Genomic DNA, 22,174 nt, shown 5'->3' with positions numbered 1-22,174 from the left:
GCATACTTTTTTTGAAGCATACTGCTTCAAGAGGAGAAGGAAGATAGACTACCTGTGGACGGGAGGCAAAATAGCGCACAGAATATGTGTGTCATCGGGGATGTGACAAGGTAACGAGCATGTACAGAATGATAAGAATTAACTTAGAGTGGAATGAATGTTTACATGACAGAGGAATTAATCAGTTTAGTTAAAATGCGAACAAACCAGCCACTTACTTCAGAATTGTGTTTAATTTGGAATTGACATTTGCATTAGGAATGCGGTGTTACATGGTCATTTTTAATCAGTTTAAAGCAAAATGAATGTTGGGAGGGAACACACCTTGTTATCTAGAATTTACACAAATTGCATGCAGTTTGCCTGAGCCACCCAGAAGAACCACCACATCCAGTGTCTAACTTTCAGATCAGCTGTTAGTTGATCCACTGAGTGCACTGAATGAATTATATGTGTAATGACATATAGTCTTGAACACAATCTGTTCTCAGATCTGTAAAGCAGATTATGATGTCACTGCCAGCAATCAGCTGATTAACAGCAGTGAAAAGCGGCATTTGATTTTACTGATCTGTAAACTCAAATCAAATCTTTTCAGGGGCGTAAAAGCTCCATTTAGCTCCAGGCTGTCTTCTTTGATCCTGTAAACTCTGTCTTCTCGCTGTGCTGGACATGAGCGCAACACGGGCACGGTCACGATGAGACTGAGAAATATAATGGAAAATCTGAATGTGGAGACAGTTCAATGAGAGAATAAGCAACTAGACTTGTGTGAATGGGACAAACAGGACCTGCACACAAACACTCTTGCCTTCTCATGTGGGACATCAGCAAAGCCCCACAGTTGCAATTTTACATATCAGAAGTCCAGGAGGAATGTTATGGCTGCTGCTTTTCCAGTAGACCCAATGCAGACCTCTGCCTGGCCAGCGAGGTTCATTTCAGAAAGACAATCGTCAAACCAGTGGACCACCGGTTCAACCGATGAAGACAAACGGAGGGAAAAACCACCTAATCTTCCTCATTGGTTAGGTCACAGCATTGACAAACAGACAGGGAGATAAATATGACATCAGATAGAAAACCTGATATTTGTTTGGATTTATCTTCCAACTTGCTCACATTTCAATACACACAATACACACACAACTACATAAATTCCCTGGTCCATATCAACATGGACAACGTTCTGAAACCTGAAAAGCCAGTGTTTGTAAACCTCATTCATCCATTTTCTTTACCACTTTTGTCCATCTCGAGGGGAAGCTGGCGCTTATCGCAGCAATCATCAGACAAGAGGCAGGTATACCCTGGACAGCTCGCCACCGCAGGGCAAAATAAAGTTTTGCAAGTCTGAAAATAAGTTTTGAAACAATGGAAAATATTTTGAAAGTTTGAATCTCTTTGAGCATAATTTTGTACTAGAATTTGTACTTTTCATAAGGGTAACATTCATATTCCAGAGTTTCAGCCTCACATTTTCTGACGTCCAACCTCTTGTTGCAGCCTTGTTATTTTCAAGTCAACATTTTCTGTTAGCTATTGTTATCTCACCACATTAGTTTGCAAAAAAAAAAACTGATGAAACCTTGAAACTTAAGTTTGTACATGTTAAAATCTTCTGCAAACATAATTTTGTATGTGAGGTTTTTGTTTTTTCAGAGTTTTACCTTCACATTTTCAGAGTTTCGTCCACGCCGCTACAAGGTTGCTATCGTCTGATTTTTGGCAGAGTTCTCTGCTTTGGTTTGAAACTGAAACTCTCACTCTGAAAACCTGCATGTACTAGCATGCAGAAGCTTTTTGTGTGTCCAATGAAGTGTACAAATATAGCCATTTGCCCAGTAGAGGGTTAATAGAAGTGTTACACAGGTAAATATCTGAGGATGTTGATGATGGACACCTGGTCAATGGTCAGTCAGGAGAATGGAGGGATTGCCCCCAAATTCACTTCAGAAACACCATCACCACCCAGAAGGAAGTGAAGCCCAAGACAGTATATGCTATAAGAGTGAATACTTCACCTGGAAACCTTCTTCATCTCTATGGAAACTAGCGGGACCTTCATGATTCATTTCAAACAAAGGCAGAGTCACAGGAGGCGCATTAGCAGTTTTTTTTAGAGCTGTAATCAAACTTCACCACAAAGCAACAAACTCGAGACACGATTTAAGATTCTAGCTGGCAGAGTTTCCATCCTACAGCGATGGGACGGACATCTTAGTGGAGAAAGCAGCAGAAGCCCTGCATTTATTTCTTCTATCTGCTCCCAGATCCCTTACTGAACTGGTGTGTTATGGTGCCCCATTTCCATTGACCTCGTCTAACTAACAGTTAAATATCTGTTACTTAATTTCCACAATGGAGCCACTAACCACAAACAACACCATTAATTATAGTTGATCACATTATTTTTAGACATAAAAAACACAACACAATGTGGGAAAGGATGGAAAGTTGTAACAACCACGATAATGTTGATTAAAAGCGTCTCATGTAACACGATGAACAGCTGAACAGCTGACTGGAGAATTGATCACCATGTGGATGAAAAGCAAAGTTGGAGAAAGTTTGATTGAAGTGATTCCCTGATCCAACAGAGGAAAGCAGGACTGCAGGGGGAAAAAGACGGAGATCTTCCAACTTACACATCAAAGCGAAGGTTCTGCTTCTCTTCAAAGAAGAAATCAAGGACAAACTTCCTCACAAAGTCGGGGTTCAGTGTGTTATCAATCACCTCCGTCCGACCAAACTGCGGGAACAGAAGAAAGACATAGAAACGTCAATAACTGTCTGAAGAAGCGAGCGATATGTTTTCATCTTTTCTGTGGTTTGATGTAAAACATGTTAGACCAATCAAACCAGACCAAACACAACGAGTCCAATTGATGATCTGTTGGAGACAAAGACTGACCAGGTCACATCAGATTTATAGATTTATATCAGATTAATACAGAAGTACGTTTTTTGCCACTCAAAGGAAAAAAATTGAAAATTGGATTGTGTCACCTAATACAACATTAAAAATCTTAGTTATTATGAAACTTATCACTTTATAATGTTAAACATAAAACATACAGAGCATCAGTGTTAAAATTCATTCTCATTTCTGGAGTGAAATCAAACAAAAGAAACAGTTTTCGTCCAGAGAAGCTGTCACTGTGCAGCTGATACAGAGACATAATGCAAGAAGTTCATACATAATTTACAATTTTGACACATACAGCCAAGACATTGAATCTTTAATACGTCAGCCTGGTAGTTCGGAGGCAACCAAGTGTCATGTTGCTGTCATGGATGGCAATTAAAGGCCTCCATCCCCCACCGCTCTGCTAACAGCAGCCAGTTCTTCCATATTTACAAGCCTGATTTTATTTGGCTTCACAGTTAGGGAGCCCTGATGTGCCTCAAGGATTAGTACAGTGGAATGCCCATCTAGTTTCTACACCATTGAGGAGGAGGCGCACATTGACAGAAAGGACAGGGTTGCCATATCATGGTTTGATCCAGAAGTGACCACATTAAAAGAGATGAGCACTGGAGGACTAACATAAAACAGTGCAGATGTTTTCAAATACATATACACTCATAATTCACTTTATCAGAACCAGCTCAATAGCTGCAGGTTGCACATTTGTGGCCTGCTGGAGCTCATTTTGCAGCGCTCTGGCAGTGCTCCTCCTGTTCCTCCTTGCACAAAGAAGGAGGTAGCGGTCCTGCTGCTGGGTTGTTGCCCTCCCACGGCCTCCTCCACGTCTCCTGATGTACTGGCCTGTCTCCTGGTAGCACCTCCATGCTCTGGACACTACGCTGACAGACACAGCAAACCTTGCCACAGCTGGCATTGATGCACCATCCTGGATGAGCTGCACTACCCGAGCCACTTGTGTGGGTTGTAGACTCCGTCTCATGCTACCACTAGAGTGAAAGCACCGCCAGCTTTCAAAAGTGACCAAAACTTCAGCCAGAAAGCATCAGAACTGAGAAGTGGTCTGTGGTCACCACCTGCAGAACCACTCCTTGCCAATTGCCTATAATTTCCACCTGTTGTCTATTCCATTTGCACAACAGCATGTGGAACTGATTGTCAATCAGTTTTGCTTCCTAATTGGACAGTTCCATTTCACAGAAGTGTGGTTGACTTGGAGTAACTTTGTGTTGTTTAAGTGTTCCCTTTATTGTTTGAGCAGTGTGTAGATATATATACAAAAATACATATAGAAGTTCACTCTTTTTAATCCCAGTAAACATTCAGATTTTATATTTTTAGGACAACGTCAGGTGTCAGACTAAGAGGATGAAAATAAAGGTATTTAGCAGCATAAAGACCAACAAAACAGCACACTGTAGAAATAACTCGTAGATCAACAGTGACCAAGCCTTTTCTTTTCTACAAATCATTGAGGGGAAAAAATTATCTTCAAAACAAACAGTCAATAGAAATTATTTACATATTTACACTTCTTTTCTCCAGCTGTTTTTGCTCCAGTATTTTATGCTATTTTCCTACTATCTTCACTAAACCAACTCAGCTGGTTTGTGTTGACACTAAACATCTTGGCTTTATTCCAGCTGTAATGGACCATTATTTTTCTTCTTTTCAAACACACGCAGAACTTTCTGCCTACGTTGATCTTTGACTGCTCCTGGTTGGACATTTCCGTTTAAGCTTTCTGATTGGTGGAAAGTTTGACAGGAAGTGGCTTCTTCACACTCAGGTTATGTTTGTCTAATAATAAAAATTGTGTGATGATGTGAAAATGTGACAAATGTGTGGCAAAATAGTCAGAAATCACATTTTCACACATTTCACAGTGATTTATCAGCACTGTAGCTGATAAAGCCACAATGAGTGATCATTAATAACACATTTATTTATGACATTTTCATCACTAAAACATATCATTATCACAACGTTGCCAAGAGACTTTTATGTTGACCTGGGAATTGCAGCTCTGCAGTCTGAATAATTACTAGGTTTTGTGGGTGGACTTTAAATCTTGTGGATGGCACATAAATCCCTGAAAACGTCTGTAGATCACCTAAAGCAGTGGTTCCCAAACTGGGGGTGGGGGGCAGAGTTATCACAGGGGGGCGTGGCAGGGCTAAATAAAACTTGGAAGTTTTTAAACTGGATGAATTTGTAAAAATACTCATAGGACATTATGATAAATGTACAAAAGAGACTTCAAGTAATAAAAATAGAGAACAAACTACGATGGAGGTTATCTGTCCCTGCTTGACCAGTAATGGTACTAACCAATGAGACCACAGTTTTTTGCATGTACCACAATATTATCATCTAATATAAGGAAGTATGAAGCAATTTACGACACAACTTGGGGACTTGGTAAGCCTGCCTGCAGGTTACTTTAGAAAAAAAACAATCCAACTATCATATATAGCAAAGTTGTTTTACTAAAGCAGCATCGTCTCATGGAAAACTCCACTCACCTGAAGTAGTTTGCAGAGATTCCTGGTTTAAAATGCTTCACAGCAAAGCAGAAGAATGGATAATAATACACTGTTTTAATCATAGTTACCTACAATACAGCCAGTAAAACTAAAGAGACATTTTTTAGTATGTTTCTTTGGTTTGTGTGACGGGAGGGGGGGGGGCTCAACGTTGTAGTTGTCGATGAAAAGGGGGCTCTGCAGAGAAAGTTTGGAAACCACTGACCACCAAAAGGATCAACTATACATCACAATTTACCCCACAGAGTTCCACACTACTGTTCCTGAGAAACCAGCGATGGTGTGAGCGATGGCACCCAGGAGGAAATGTTTGATCAATCTTTGTATTTTATCATCTTTTTAGTTTCAGGTTATTTATTTAAAGATCGCGGCTCTTCGGTCAGTTTTCCTGAGATCTAGCGAGGCTGCAGGGAAGCAGGTTATTTCACAGCTCTGACTGAAAGCAGCCACCACCGAGCTGGTAAAAAGTCATCGCCGAAAACATAAAAACGCCTTTGGATGTGTCGCTGTTGTTCACACACGCTGCTGGTTGCGTCACGTTCAGTCACACATGACGCAATACAGAAGCAGAGAAATCTTTTCAGAAGTGTCTTTCTTGCTGCGGCTGACGAGGAGCGAGCGAGGCTGGAGGGTTTCCGACACCACGCAGTCAGTAACAAAGCCTTTCTGAGGGAGTGTGTGTGGGTGTGTGTAGGTTTATAATGGCCTCGTAGCGAGAGTAGGAAAAACAACATGGCAGCATGAAGACAGTCAGAGAAGCTTGTCTCTCTACTGGAGTCGGTAATGAAAGGTGTGCAGGAGTAAAGGAGGGCAGATGAAACAGGAGGAAACTGAGCTTGTCCCAACGGATCAGGGATTTAGAAATACACACGACACATGCAACATGGTCAGAAAATGCCAGAACCAGTGGGGATAGGACCGTCTTATTCACCAGAAGTGGGGAAAGAAAAGTAGGTTAGCATGGCGGCGTGCCTCCCGGGGGAACAGGTTAGGCTGGCAGTCATGTTCTGTTAGAAATGAGCTAATGAATCCAGAAACGATGGAGGAGCCGGTGTCAGCGACGTTGCAGCAACACCGTTATTATGTTCCGGGTCTGAGCCAAATCCCTGAGCACCATGATGATACTTCTCCTCTCACAGCGAGCTCCTTTCTGACGTTTAAAACTTCTCTTTTTTAATGAAAAGCCTCCGCGCCACACGGCGGGCTGAACCCACATCAAAGCACACATGAAGAAAACAACATTTACTTTTAATATCTGAAAACATAATTACCAGAAGTTTATGAACAATGTGAATTAATAATGTTTTGTGGAAAGTTTTCAGCTTGAAAAAGTAAAGTTTGACTTGCAAATACATGTTTCTGCAATGTCCTAAAAAAGTCCATCGGTAGAAAATCTTGTACATTTCACAACCTTGGAGATCTTTTTGCTTCATTAAGGAAGCCTGAAGGTTTTTTTAATCACCATTTTATTTTTATTTTTAAGAAGCGTTAATGGATTTAGCTGTTTTTCTATGCCACAGAACCAACCAGACAAACCAGTATACAGAGATGAAGTAAAGTTTGTCAGCGTTCCTCACAACTGGATTTCATTTGATGCAAAGATTTTAAGCTTTAGAGAAAAGCAGAATGATCTCAGTGACACCTGTTTGAAATTAGGCAGAAATATCTTCTGTTGTTAATATAATGATCCTAATTTCAGCTCAATATTTACAGAATGAATGAAACAGGAATTGAAGACATCTTTTCCTTTTTGGTTGAAGTTGAAAGAAAGCGGCTGCCGGGGAGCTTTTCTGCAGTCTGCAGGAGATCCTTTTTCTGTTCTACCAGTCTCTGACCTCAGGACACCTTCTGATTTTTCATTTTTCTTCTTAGAAAATCTTAAGAGTGTAAAGATTACTTCTCTTCCAGGCTAAACGGCTTTGAGCTTCAGAATAGAGCTACAGGAAAGACTAATATGGTTTTAGGAGATATTCAAGCAAAACATGATTTAGTTTCATCTTTAAATGTAAATGTAATGTAATTTCTTGTTTTGTTTTTATTTGCTTTGCATTTAAATATTGTAATAAATAATTCATTCATTCATTCAATTAAACATTATTCATTTTTTCTTGGCTAAAAAACAGAAAAAATAAAGCCACCAACACAACACACTGTTGTTTCCTGGTGGTGTTGTGGAGAGCAGAGGTCTTCAACAGGTGGTCTGTGAAAACCCAGCTGGTTATCTCCAGTTCAGGTCCTCTACCAGAGTCTTGACAGCTCGTCTGCCCTGCAGATAGACGAGCTGCTCGACTCTACCCAACTGAAAGACTGCCCTGTGTTGCACATTTCCCATTTGACCTGTTAGATTCGAACCCTGCTCTCCCAGTATGGGGAATGGAAACCCTTTGTCAAAAATATTGATAAATTTTAAACAAGCTAAATAAAAACATTGCAGAAAATAATGAAAAACAGGTCATTCACGGTGATTTTAAAAGGAAAGTTCATTAAATGTGAGCATATTAATGATGCACTTATCTGCACAAATGGATTTTTTATTATTTATAGGTTATTATGCAGTTTTTTTTTCCAGGTGTGATCCGTTGGAGAACAGATTTTACTGAATGTTGAGGCTGAATAGCACTTTTTAGAACACAGTGACGTTCTACTGCACGTTCTGCAACATAACATCTGAACAGGCTGATCTTTTAACAAGCTCTTTTTTAACTTCTCCCTTTGCCTTCAGATGATTTCCACAGTTATTTTCTGGCAGAGTTGTAATTATTTCTTTCTTCTAATTAGTGTGGAAATTTGATAACTGTTAATTGCATCAAAAAGTGCCTCGAGCCGAATCTGCCAGTGTGTTTTGACAGCCCACGCAACAAAAACCCATGACAAAATACATGTCACAGGGAGCCTGCCTGCTTCCGGCTGCCTGCCAACAGACAGTCACAGCACCGGAGGAGGAAGACAAGGTGGGCAGACAAGCAGAACCGAAAAGCATATGGATGATCTCTAACTGTGTGAACCTGGCAACTGGAGCCTGGAGAAAGACTCATCTGCTCTTTAGTCAGTTTGGATTTGTGAAAATAAACATCACTGGGAAAACCATCTAATCGATGGCCAAAGGCCTTGGATAATCCACGGCGAGAAGAGAGGAATGTTTGATGTGACAGCGTCTCTGATTGGCTCCCTGATGCTGAGTAAAAATGAAATTTAAGATTGTTCCAGATGAACTTGTGGATCAAACTTCTTTTCTTGGTTGCACCGAGACATTTATGTAAAAATGTCTTTTTACCAGACATTTTTTAGGTCCAGATGAAGGACTTTAATTATCTCTCTGAATCTGCTTATTGTGAGTTTCCCGCCTTCATCAAAGCCGTCATCGTGATTTAAGAGGAAAAAAAGGCCAGAAGGGAAAGTCAGATCCGTGGTTGTACGCTACATCATGTGTCGGTGTTGTCAGCTGTTTTAACTTACCATTATCAGCTGTGTGTCATTATCATTATCTTTTTCTGTTTTTTTACTCTTTATTTATTTATAAGTTATGTTTGTTTATTATCTATTTTTATTGAATTTCCCTTTGGGGATTAATAAAGTATTTTTCATTTCATTTTCATGTCATTTCATTTTATGTGCATAGCCTTTCGCCCAAAAGACTGCTGGTGTTGGCTCTAGTTTTTGCTGCTGGAAATTTTAATTTCCCTGAGGGAGTTAGCCCAAAGGGATCAATAAAGTCTAGTCCAAGTCCAAGTCTGTTATGTCTCTTATTTTCCTCTGCAGTGATTGGCTGGACTGGCATGCTGGGATGGACATAAGGTAGGAGTGCGCGGTGCTAAGGGAGAGGTCACTGCCAACCTCTCCACCGGTTCCTTTTGGTTGTTTTGAGTTGGGAGTCTCTGGTAGTCCAGTTTTCGGTTTTGGTTCTTTGGTTTGATCTTCTTTTTGTTCGGGGAGCAGCCCAGATCCTACGGCCCATTGCCGTATCTGGGTTTGAGACTGCTCCCTTCTTTTGCTTATTTAGGCTGGGGCTTCCTTCTCCTTTGGTTACCATGGTTTTCTTTAATAAACTCTGTTAAATGTTGTTTGGCGGCGGTCGTGATATTGTTTTGTTTTCCGTAACAGTTGGTTTGATATTAAGATGGGCTTGCATGACGCCATCGGTACGATGAAGAATGGCAAACCAAGATTGCAGAAACTGGAATCAGTTGTAAAAGGTGCAATAAGGTGGAATTTGCTGGTATGTAATTGTTACTAATTTAGGACTTTATCACAATGCCGAAGCCACACGAAGCCGAAAACTGGAGAGGATTTCATTCAGATCTGACCACTGCATCTTCCTGTCTGTCACATCACTTCCACTGGTCAGGTCTCCCCCAGAAGTTCAGTGGTGGCTTGGTTTTTTTAAAAAAAAAGAGAGAAGAAATCCAACACTCTATAACACAGCTCTATAAAAACTGAAAGATCACATTACAGACAGAATTTATTGGCAGATAAACGTGGCTAGAAAACATCTAGCTGCACCTGGAGGCGTCCTGAAGAAGATATGTATAAGAAGAGGAAAATTAGACATGGTTGAAAAAATTAGTAATATGAGAGGCTGTTGTGTGTTTAACAAAAAGGGAGAAAATAAAGAGAGAAAATGGGATAATAAAAACCCTGGGATGTTTCTGGAAGAGTCAGAAGCCAGAAACATGACATCACCTCCTGACTACCAGTAGTTCAATTTGTCCTCTGTGGAGGACCTTTGTAAACCTAAATGTTTTCATCTCCCTGAATGCTACTGAACTAACACCTTTTGGTCTTTAAAGAGGACATTTAGTGCTTTTACATGGTACCTCATTTCTCTCGTCAAGAAAAATGGCCTCCATTGCAACAAGCATGTTTTATGGGACGAACAAAAGTGCATAAAACTTTTCTTTGTGCTGATTTTTACTTGAAATTTTGTAGTTATATTTTCATTGAATATCTTATAAACACATTAAATCGTTTCTTAGATAAATATAACTATATTTTACCACAGTATTTAAAAGTTTAAGCAATGTCCTCCGTAGTGGACATTTGTAGTTACACGTTTGTTTTCCTGGTAGTCAGGAGGAAATAATAAAGCCAGAGGAGATGCTTTTGACAAAATTCAGTTCAGGTATGTATTAGAAAAAGGAGTCACACACATGCAGACACACACAGAGTTGTTGTGTTTGTGTTTTACAATATGTGTTGTTTTTCTTCCACAGGTGCTCCTGATGATATCTGTTGTGTTTCCATAAAAAGCTTTAGAATAATTATTTTTATTTACAGGTGCGGAAGATGTTTCGTTTTGCTGCTGAGGATTCATTGCATTTGCCTGGTTTGTTTTTAACGTTTTGTTTCTCTCTCCCTTTTTCTCTTCTTTTTTTTTAATCAGTTCTTCCTTTTCATAGTTGATCTGTGTGGCTCTTTCAACTTGTCATTTTCCATTTAAATAAAGGACCACCCATACCATAAGAAAAGAAAATGAAATCATAACGGGACGAAATAAGAGTCTACATGGGAGTACCGTTTACCAGATGGAGACAGTTCATGAGGGACTTCACAACTGAAGGTTGCAGATTTCGGCTGCACAGAGTTTGTGGAGTCATCCAGCACACGAGTCCAGCCGTGGAGCAGGGCAATGGTGACAGGATGTTAGTGAGGCCGCAGCCATTTTTATGATAGCGCCACTTGTGGCAGGGCATGTGATTGCGGCGGGGAGCAGTGGAAAAACTCCCAGACTATTTGGAGACATGGGTTACAGGGTCCCCCCCTGACCTCATGTACGTCCCTGTACATGGGCTGGACTGGCAACCATTTGACTGGCCAGAGGTGCGAGGAGGTCTCCCATCGCCCAGGATGGCAAGTGAAAGAACTTTGCCTAGTCCGTCAAAGATTGACTGCATACTGTTCAGCAGTGGACGACCCAGTGTGCGGTATTGAAGTCTTTGAGGTGCTCGTCTGGCTCGAGTTGAGCTTCTTAGAGGCTGTTCACCATTGGAGGTAGAGGCGTTGGGATCCGGATCCGGAGGTAAGTTGGTTTCAGTTGCAGGTAAGTTGGTGCTCGGAGACTGTTCGATAGAGGAATCGTGTTCAGGGTAGGTTCAGCAGGTAAGTCAGTTTCAGGTTCAGATGTTACAGCCTCAGATTCTGAGGATTCTGAGGGCTCTGCAAGTTCAGGTTCTGTCTCTGGTTCAGGTTCTGGTTCTGGTTCCTCTGTTGTAGGGTCGGCGGAAAGAACAGTGGACTCCATTTCTGGTGTAGTGGTAAGTAACATAGGAGGTAGTGCTGGTTGTGGCTCTGGAATGGTAGAAGCAGCTTCCAGCTGTGGGGTTGCAATGTCAACAGAGGTGGTAAATCGAACTGGTTCAGAGGTAAGTGGTTCGTACCAGGTTATTGGTAGGACTTTGTCATCGGATAAATCATTTTCTGGATCGGTTTCAGGTACGGCTTGGGTGACTGGTCTTTTGGCAGGTTCAGGCTGGATTTGAGAAGTGGCAGGTAAGTATCCACAGGGCAGCAGCAGATCACGGTGGAGAGTTCTTATTGGTTTATCAGCATGCTCGGGTCTGACAGTGTACAAGTTTGCAGCTTTCTTGATCACCACATAGATGTTGGGTTCCCATTTGTCGGCGATTTTGTGTTTCCCTCTCAACCGGACATTTCGGACGAGAACACGATCTCCCACCTCCAAAACCGATGCTGTCACATTTTTGTTGAAACGTGTCTTGTTCTTCTGCATTGATTTTTCAGCGTTTTCGGATGCAAGCTGATAGCTCCTCTCCAAGTGCGACCTCAGCTTGTGCACATACTCTGAGTGGTTATGGCTGGGCTGAGACAATGGGAGGCCGAAAACAAGATCGACTGGGAGTCGTGGGTGCCGACCAAACATGAGCTCATAAGGTGAGAATCCGGTGGTGTCGTTTCGCGTGCAATTATACGCATGTACAAGTGGTTTGACAAAGTCTTTCCAGTGAGATTTTTCTTGTTCTGCCAGTGTACCGAGCATGTCCAATAGAGTTCTGTTGAATCTTTCAACTGGGTTGCCCCGTGGGTGGTATGGAGTGGTTCTGATTTTTTTTAATTCCTGCCAGCGCACACAATTCTTTTATTGTCCGTGATTCGTAATCCGGTCCCTGATCACTGTGGAGTTTCTGTGGTATACCATAATGCACAAAGAAATTTTCCCAGAGACATTTTGCAACAGTTTTTGCTTTTTGGTTCGGGGTAGGTATGGCAACAGCGTATTTTGTGAAGTGGTCTGTTATGACCAGGATGTCTTTTATTTTGCTTTTGTCTGGCTCCAATGTCAAGAAGTCCATACAGACTAGTTCAAGCGGATGTGAAGTATGGATATTCACCAAGGGTGCAGCTCGTTCGGGTAGTGCTTTGCGCTTGACACACCTCTCGCAGGTCCTCACCTTGGTCAGTACATCGTTGGCCATCCTAGGCCAAAAGAATCTGGTCCTTACAAGGTCCAAGGTGCGCTCACTGCCCATGTGACCCATCCGATCGTGTAAGCTCGACAGCACTTCAGCTCGACACTCTTGAGGAAGCACCAGTTGATATTGGAGCTGGGGGCCGAGCTGCCGCCTCCGTACGAGAATGTTGTTACGGAGCTCCAAACGATTCAGATCTCGTAGCAGGAGTGGCAACTCAGCCAACTGTTTTCTCAAACAGGGCGGAGGTGATTCACCAGTCTCCAACTGGGCTATGATGTGTCTGAGAACAGGGTCGGCTCTTTGCTTGTCGGCAATATCCAGTGGGCTCAGCTGATGGACAATGGTAGCGAACTGCTCGTCAGCAGCAAAGCTATCCGGAATGCTGTCAGCGGACATGGACAAGGAGTGAACAAGTGCGTAGTCAGGTGAGTCAGGAGCACTACATACAAGTTGTCGGTCGTTGAGAGCTTGCACAGTATGTTGGTCGATTGTAATGACATTGGGGCTTTCGAGGTGTTGCTCTGTAAATCTGAGGATTCGTTCTTTTTCTTTTTGTGACATCAAGTCAGATGAAAGTTCGCCATGGGGTCTGCGAGAGAGACCATCAGCATCCGCGTTTTGCCTGCCAGCCCGGTATGTGATCTTAAAGTTGTAGGCGGAGAGAGCAGACAATCAGCGATAGCTTGTCGCGTCGAGTTTAGCAGAAGTGAGCAGGTAGGTAAGGGGATTACTGTCGGTGACGACGGTGAAACTCGTCCCGTAGAGATAGTCGTTGAACTTCTCTGTTACAGCCCACTTCAAGGCTAAAAATTCCAGTTTGTGTGCTGGATACCTGGACTCGCTTCGGGACAGGCCCCGGCTGGCATAGGCGATGACTCTCTGATGGCCTTCCTGTTCCTGGTACAGTACAGCACCTAGCCCGGTGGAACTGGCGTCGGTGTGTAGCAGGTACCGAGGAATGACCGGAGTTCTTTGAGTGTCTTGGGAGGAGGCCAGGATCTCAGGGCTTCAATTTTGGCAGGATCTGTTTCAACGCCGTTCTTCGAGACTACATGTCCCAGGTAACGTACGGAGGTTTGAAAGAAAGGGCATTTCTCCACCGAGAGTTTCAATCCAAAGTCTTTTAGACGATTCAGGACTCTCATCAATCTCTCCTCATGTTCCTCCAAAGTTGGTGTGAAGACAATGAGGTCGTCTATAAATACAAGCACTTCTTTCAGGTTCATCTCTCCGACACATTTCTCCATCAAGCGTTGAAACGTTGAAGGCGCATTGGTGACTCCTTGGGGTAGGCGATTAAACTCCCAAAAGCCGAGGGGGCACACAAAGGCAGTTTTCGCTTTGTCCTTCTCATCCATTTCGATTTGGTAGTATCCTGATTTTAAATCCAATACAGAAGACCACTGAGATCCGGTAAGTGCTGTGAAGGTGTCCTCGAGTTTGGGTAAAGCGTATGCATCCTTGATTGTCTGTAAATTAAGCTTCCTGTAGTCAATACAGAGCCTGACGCTGCCGTTCATTTTCCTGACGACCACGATAGGTGAGGCGAAAGGAGACTCGGATTCTCGAATCACACCGGATTCGAGCAGTTCCTGGAGATGTTGTCGTACGGCATCCACATCTTGGGGATGGATAGGTCGCGGTCTCTGTTTGAACGGTGTTGGGTCCAGGAGCTTAATTTGGTGCTTTACCTTGTCTGTTCTGCCAAAGTCCAACTCGTGCTTTGCAAAGACTTCTGGGATGCTATTTAGCCTTGCAATGATCCTGTCTTTCCATTCAGGTGTGATGGGTGAGTTTTCAAAGTTGTAGTTGAACAACGGTTCAGATGAGACAGATGGCATGGACTTTGGAGAGGCCTGTGCAGCACAGGAGACAGACTGGAAGGCACTGATTTCAGCCAACATAGCTCGAGGAGGTAAGTACAGGTCGTGATCTGATTCATTCTTTACGGGTACTGGAAGGAGATTTGGATGCTGACAAGTGAAATCGACGAGGCAAGACTGCACCATAAGTCCGCCAGGTAAGTGGAAGGATGTGGGCTGTTCAATGATCACTGCTTTTTCACTTTGTAGGGAATGTGCAACTGCAATGTCTTCAAGAAGAATGGTTTCTCCAGCAGGAATGAGTTGTGGAGTGAGGCTGTTCAATCGGACAAATCCATGGTGTTCCTCACTGCTCATGATGCACCTGTGCTCCAGTACTTTTTGGACAGCACGATAGCCATAGGGAACAGGATGGAAATCAGGCTTCTGCTCACTGGACAGGGCGTACACAGAATCCAAGGTGTTTGTGCCCACCAGGATGAATGGCGGGTGGATCTTGAGGTCTGGCACCACCAGAGCCAATGTGGCTACATCTATCGGCACGCCCAGGAAGTCAGGTGGAAAGGTGACATCAAAATGGACATAGCCCAGGTAAGGCACGGCTTGCCCGTTTGCCCCTTCGACTTCGAGGATGTCACCCAGAGGGTGAAGTGCATGATCCGACAGATAAGCTCTGAAAAATGACTCTGGTATAGTGGTTACTTGTGAGCCTGTGTCCAGTAAACAGTTGATTGGTGTTCCATTGATGATTATCTGAGCAGTGCATTTTGTTCCAATCAGTCCTTTTGGCAGTGAGTTGAAGTGCTTATGATCTTTTTGATTGGGACATTGATTTTTGGCAGCCTCTGCTTGTCCCTCAGTAGAGGCTGAATTCAGTTTGACTGGTGATTATTGTTCACATCCCACTGTGCTTGTCTTTCTTGCAGGCGAGTCTTTTTCTGCTTTACCAGTGCTGTATTCGCTGGCTGGGTGCAGGAGGTAGCGATGTGCCCATCCTCTCCACATTTGAAGCAGAAACCGGCTCGAGGTCTGGTGCTCTGTGAGTTGCCATATTGAGACTGAGGTATGGAGGTTTTATTGCGGGGGTTTGTCTTCACAGGGGTGCTTGTGGTTTTGGCTAGAAGTGCCGACATTTGCTGCTGCAACTTCTTTACTTGTTCTTTTAGTTCGATGGAAGAAGTGTTGCTGTCAGTGTGGCCGCAGGAGGAGCAGGTTTGAGAGTGGAGTACTGCTCGCTGCTTGAAGGAGCCCATATGCTTTTTCATTAAGCTCTCCTTTGCCAACTGTCGGTCTTCCTCTGTCCGCACGAGAAGAAGCAGCTCGGCGAATGGTGGGGGATTCTGTCTGTTTTGTTCAAGTTGAAGTTTCATAATTATGCCATTGTCCCAGCACCCTCTGCAGAACTGTCTCAGTAAGTGCTTGTCAATGTCTGCTGCTGTAACTCCGCCTCTCTGTACAACAGTGTTTAATGACATTAGTAGTCGTTGAAGGTAACTGGAAGGTTTTTCGCCAGGATCCTGGAGAGTGTTGAGAAACTGTGCGAATAGTTCTTCCCCATCCTGTACGGTGGAGTAGGCGGAGCCCAGTACTCGTAAATAGATTGTAGGTGAGGTGTCCAATGGCAGGCCCTTCACCACATCTGCAGCAGGGGACAACAAGCTTTCCAGTATTTTCCTTGTGATTTGAATTGGAGGTAAGTTTACATCTGCCAATAACAGTTCAATGTGTGCTCTCCATGTGTCGTAGTCGCTTTCTTTTTCAGGTTTAGGTGTTTTTCCAGAGAATGGACGGAGTCTCAAGGTGGGTATCGAGTGTGTGGTAAGTTCTTCTGTTCTTACAATGTGTTCCACAACAACCTTTTGAATTTCAGGTGGATTTAATTCAGAATGGGTGAGAGAGAGTCGTTGAGATGGGAACAGTGGTCCCTGGTGGTCAGATCGGGAACTGCCTGATGCAGTGTGTGTCTGTTGTTGAGCTGTTGCTCTAGCTAGCCCCTCCTGCTGGCCAGGCAAGGAGGATGCTGCTGAGCTCACAGTGGGCATTGAAGTGGCCCCTGGTTCATTTTGACCACTAGGTGTCTCCCCTTCCATAGTTTCCAAGTGTTCATTTATTTGAAAAAGCAAACCTTGTAAAACAGTTTCAAACTTTTGACCACTCCGTCTTGCTATATGTTTCAGTTCTTTCATGTAGTCAGGTGCTGATGGAACCACGACTGGGACTGTGCTTTCAATTTTTGGTTTTTCAATTTCAGGTACTGTAACGCAATATTTTAGTTCAGGGTAATTCTCTGAGATATGCGTGTATGGCAGTATTTTCTTTAGCTCCGCAAAAGCAGAATTGCATTGATACTCAATGATCAGGTTTTTGTACATCTGGCTTTTTTCATCATCAATAAATACTTTTTTAAATTTACCATATTGTTTCAAGATATTAAGAATTTCACCATCTATTTCAGTGTTAGTTACACCAGAAACAATGACACTCTTTGTGATATCAACCCCAGAATTTTCAAATAACTCCATAATTTCACTGGACCAAAAATAACAATTTTCACTCAGAATAAATAAATCAAAAATCAATATTCATTCACGATCCAAGCTCCTGGCTAGCTCGCCAAATGTAACGCTTAAATTAAATTAAGAGTGTTAGGACTAAGTATTGCAATGGATGGAATGGGTGAACAGAAGACCAGATTCGCTATGGGAGCTTGTGTGGTGAATGAATGAAGACAGGAGGCAGGAAAATTAAAGTTAAGGATAATTGTATTGCATTAAAAAACTAAATAAGGCACAGTAAAATTATATTTGTAAACAGGACAACCAAGAAATGAGACACACAAAAAAAAACACTTTCAAGAAACCTTTTTTCAAGCTTTTTTTCCCAGTTCAGTTCAGTTGTACCCAAAAGGATTTTTTCCCTTTTGGATTTCTGTTCAGTCTTCTTATTACGATCCTGGTAGGAAGACGCAAAAGTTCCATTTTATTTACGATCCTTGAGGGAAACGCAGTGTTCAGTTTTTAGTTACGATCCTTGGAGGAACCGCAAAGTTCATTTTATCAAAACTAAAGGTGTCCAGAGTTCAGAGAAAAAACATCAAAACAAAAAAAAAAAAAAAGTCCTACCAAATCCAGCTCACCACCTCTTGAAGAGGATTCTGGGGGGGTGGTAAAAACCTGACCTAAAAGAAGGTCACAAAAAAAATCCCAATAAATATCAACCCATAAATCATATCAGTTACCAGTAACATTTTTTCAGTATTCATCACCTTATCAAAATATCAAATATAAATGCTCTCAATAGTTTGTAAACATATGACAAATAAATATAAATAAATAATTCAGTTGCGCAACATTCATTCAAAAGAAAAATCAAAACATTAATAGCACCAGTTGTAGCAGTGGTTAACACTGGCCCATTCATTTCTATTGCTCAGTTAACTTTTAGTTAGCACATTGCTAGCGCATTTTAAAACATAAATAAATAATCAACGGGAAGCGATATTGGTTTGGTTCCTACCATCGCCATCTTGACAGCATCACACGTGTATTCTTACCCGGAAAATACAAAAATAGTCAAAGACGTGGAGCTGATAGGGGGGCTGTGAGCGTGGGGGTGGATGATTGGTGTCTATCAAACTCCAACTTGCCAATAGTGAAGAGTTATCCAAGCTAACCCGGTGCTAACAGGAACTAACCAGCTAACGGAGGTACATGAGGTAAAGCTAAATCATGCTGGTAACTCGCTAAAAAAAGGAGTTGTTCTACATTCCCCCTTCTTGCGTTTCTAAAGCACACACCCCTAATTATGCCAAATTTAGGGATGAAATTACTTAAAAACGAAGAGGTTAGAAAAAAATTCACTCCCCCACAGTTGTCATGAAGGTAAACCTTACCTATTAAACCTAAAATGTTTTTTGTACCGGGCTGTAAACATGTTAATTTCTGCTTAACATTGGACTTTGGGGATTTGCTCTGTTTTGGATGAGGTGGGAACTGCAATTTTAACACTTGAAATAAATTTTGATAAATTTACTTGTTTAACCCTTTCATGCATAGTGACCATATCGTGGACACCTATTTACAAGCTTTTTTTCTTTGCACATTCATGAATGTGAATGGTATTTTTGTAAATAAACCACTTGGGTGGATGTTAGTGAGTCATCCAATACGTTTCCACCAAGCGGCAACCTCCGGCGGTTAAAAGTGAAGCCTGTGCAGAAGTGCATAAAACTGCAGTTCCCCCTTCATCCACTAGGGGCTGCAAAACAGAGCAAATCCCCATAGACTCCCATGTTAAAAAGGCAAACTTTATGGCAGAAATAAACATGTTTATAGCCTGGTTCAAAGATCCATTTTCAGTTTAATAGGTCAGGTCAATAGGTTTAATAGGACAGGTACCAAATCTCCCGCTTCAAGTAAGAAGAATGCAGAACAAAGTTTAACTTTTCACTAAACATGAAAAGAAATGATACAGCTATCCTTTATACACATTTACATAATATAATTATGATTATATATTATTTTATAAATGTTTTATAGAATACATTAAATAAATCATAAATCATGATAAATTCTAAATATCACTAATAAACAAAAACATATCATTGAATCTGTAGAGGTAAAATGCATTGTATTTAAAAAATGTTGCATTGTTTTTTATCAATTCATGAAAGGGTAATATACTTTTTTCAGTTTTAAGAAATTAATTAACAACCTAATTTTTTAAATTCTGTATATCAGCATTTCATTTTGGCCCTTTTTGCCCTCCATAGATTATTATATTGAGTTTGTACTAAAAAAAAAAGTAATTTTTTAAAAAAGAATTGAGTGTTTTATGGGATGTTGTTCATTTTGAGCCCAAGAATCAGAACATGTTGTGCAACTGGGACCATTTTAGTTGTCTCTGTGCTGTTCAGCTACAGCAGTTGTGATTACAGAGAGATTCAGACTTTTTAAATTGATCGCTTCTTCTCCAAGGATGCATTGACCACTTTCCACTCTGCAGGTCCTTGAATGCGTACAGGTGAATGTATACAGCTGAGCAGAAAGCGTCCTCTCCCTGTGAGACTGATTGGCCCTCGCTGAGATACCAGAGTGTGTGTGTTGATCCCTACTGAGGCAAGACTGATTTTCTTTGATGGCACAAAGTGCAAATTGCAGCAAGACGGAGTGAGAGACACTGAAGCAAAGAGCAGAGAGATGTTTCCTTATATTAATACATGTTCCAGGGCTGACTTCCCACAGAGTCTCAACGATTTCCCACTTTATGAGTTCCTATATTTGGCAGCTCAGGTTTCACAGAGGGGCTTCGTCTTTATTGCCTTCTGTTTGCCATAAAACCGTCTGATCAGTGTGACAGTTGCTGAATATTTTGTTCCACGACTTTTTAGTCTTCACTTCTGACCTCAGGCTTCTGCGCTGGGTTGTCAGAAATGTGAATAAAAATGATAAATACCTTCTTATATGTTTGTTTTGATTTTTTTTTTTTTTTTTGTACCATTTTGTGCTGGTTTCTCTCTTTTTTCAGCACTTTTGTCATGGAGCCTTTACAGACGAGCGTGGAGGGATGATCTTCATAAGAACAGGGGGAAGCTGATCAGGTGTAAACAGGCACAACAAACAAATTGTACTGTACTGCTCAGTCCAGGGTTGTGTGAAGCTGGAGCCCAGCAGGGGAGAGGCAGGACACACCCCGGACAGGACAGAATTCAGATTTACTAATTAACCCAACATGCATGTTGCTGCATTGTGAGAGGAACCCGGAGAACCCGCAGAACCTGCATTCACGGAGAGAACATGCTAACCTTCTTGCTGCGGGGTGAAACACGACATCTCCATGCAGCCACTTTCAGCAGTCACACATTTGGATTCTTTTTAGGACTGAAGTTGAATGATTTGAACAAAAAAATGTAAAAATAAAAAAAAATAGTCGAAGTTTTTTAGATTATTTAAGAAGAGGACTTTTTTTTGTCCTCTCATGACATGAAGGGATAGTACACTTTCCCCTGTGTCCTTTTAGCGTTTAAGAAAAATAGGAATTTCTGTTTTTTAAGACAAATTCTTACAAAAGTCTGTTGCCAATAAGAGAAAAACCCAGGCAGGAGGCCAGAATTTGAGGGTAAAATCACTTTAAAGGACAAAAAAAGTCCGTAATTGCCCAGAAAGCTTTGATGCCTTTAATCCAGGAGATTTGTGTTTGACAAAAATCAGGCTTGTGGCGACAAAAGCAACGAAGGCATTCAGCAGAGAAGGTGTTCCTCCAGACAAAGCCATCACCGGTGATGAAAAGGTTTCCTGCCATCAATAGCTACATAGAAGGACATCCTGCTTGTTGTGGAGGAAACATGATGATGACAAGGACAAAACATAAACACATACCCAGCTGGAAAACATCAATCACAAGTCTACCATGCTCATGTGTTTCAGAGAGCGGCGTGATATTTTACATTGAATGGGTTTATATTTTCTGTACATGAGTGAATGTTTATGTTGAAGCCTCCAACCAACTTTCATCTATTATCACGTCACATAATTCATCTCCAGAAGCTTTTTAATGAGATTTAGAGATGCTGTTTGTTAGGGGTGAATGTGAGAATATGTGTACATCACAGCAGGGACTGAGGTAAGAAAATGGTGCGGGAAAGCTGTCATTTGTAACCCGCCCTCTGTTTAAATCCAAACTGTAAATTTAACTATTTTGTAAGTTTAAATCACCCTTAATCTTTCACATATCATTGTCTTACTTAATTTTATGACAAATTTTATGTACTTTTTAATTATTTACATGTTACTTAGGTTTAATCTTATTGTTCTAATTATTGTTTTACAGAATCATTGATTTAGTTATTTTATCTTTTGTGTCTATTTTATCTTTTTAACCATTTAGCTCCAGGGTTTTTTCTTCCTCATGAGGATCCTCCATGTCGGGGGCTGCACCTGTTTGACTGACGGGGCCGTTGTGGCGGGGGTCATCCTGCCGTGGTGGTTGATTGGGGTTCTACACCGCAGCCATATGGCTGTGGTGTGGACCTCGGCCCATGTGTTACCTGTGGGCTGCTACTGACTTAGACGGATTCCCCAGATGTGTTTCCTCACAGCAGCGTCAAGCCAGATACAGATGACAGAATCCTGAAATTATTAGTTTTTATTTTGGCATCAATGTTCAGGGGAAGGGTTGTGTGCTTGTGTGGGTAACGTGTGTGTGCGTGTGTGTTTTTAAGTGTGAAACGGTTTTTATTTTTATGTTAAGCACTTTGATATGCTTTTGTATGAAAAGTGCTATACAAATAAAGTTTGATTTGATTTGATTTAATTAACTAAAAGGTATATTTCAAAAACTTTGAAAAGTGCAACATTCAGCAGTACGGAAGCCAAGAGCGGCCATGCTCACATGTTTTTTAACATGGATTTCTCGTGACAACAGGATTATTTATGTAGTTTTCTTCAGAAA

The 22,174-nt window shown here is 41.7% G+C and overlaps 1 protein-coding gene across 1 annotated transcript in view; it reads right to left on the bottom strand.

Annotated features, from left to right (window-relative positions):
- LOC306757746 (copine-9-like) overlaps positions 1 to 22,174 on the bottom strand; it is a gene marked incomplete at both ends in the record, with an annotated part of 209,250 nt that overhangs the window by 135,280 nt on the left and 51,796 nt on the right. Inside the window, one exon of the mRNA XM_079242872.1 lies at positions 2,649 to 2,752. Coding sequence (XP_079098998.1) covers positions 2,649 to 2,752 — 104 coding nt within the window. The remainder of the gene's footprint in view (positions 1 to 2,648; positions 2,753 to 22,174) is intronic.

This window comes from Telmatherina bonti (assembly GCF_933228915.1).
Source record: "Telmatherina bonti genome assembly, chromosome: 6".
Taxonomy (NCBI): Eukaryota; Metazoa; Chordata; class Actinopteri; order Atheriniformes; family Telmatherinidae; genus Telmatherina; species Telmatherina bonti.
This window is presented reverse-complemented; position numbering and strand designations above follow the sequence as displayed.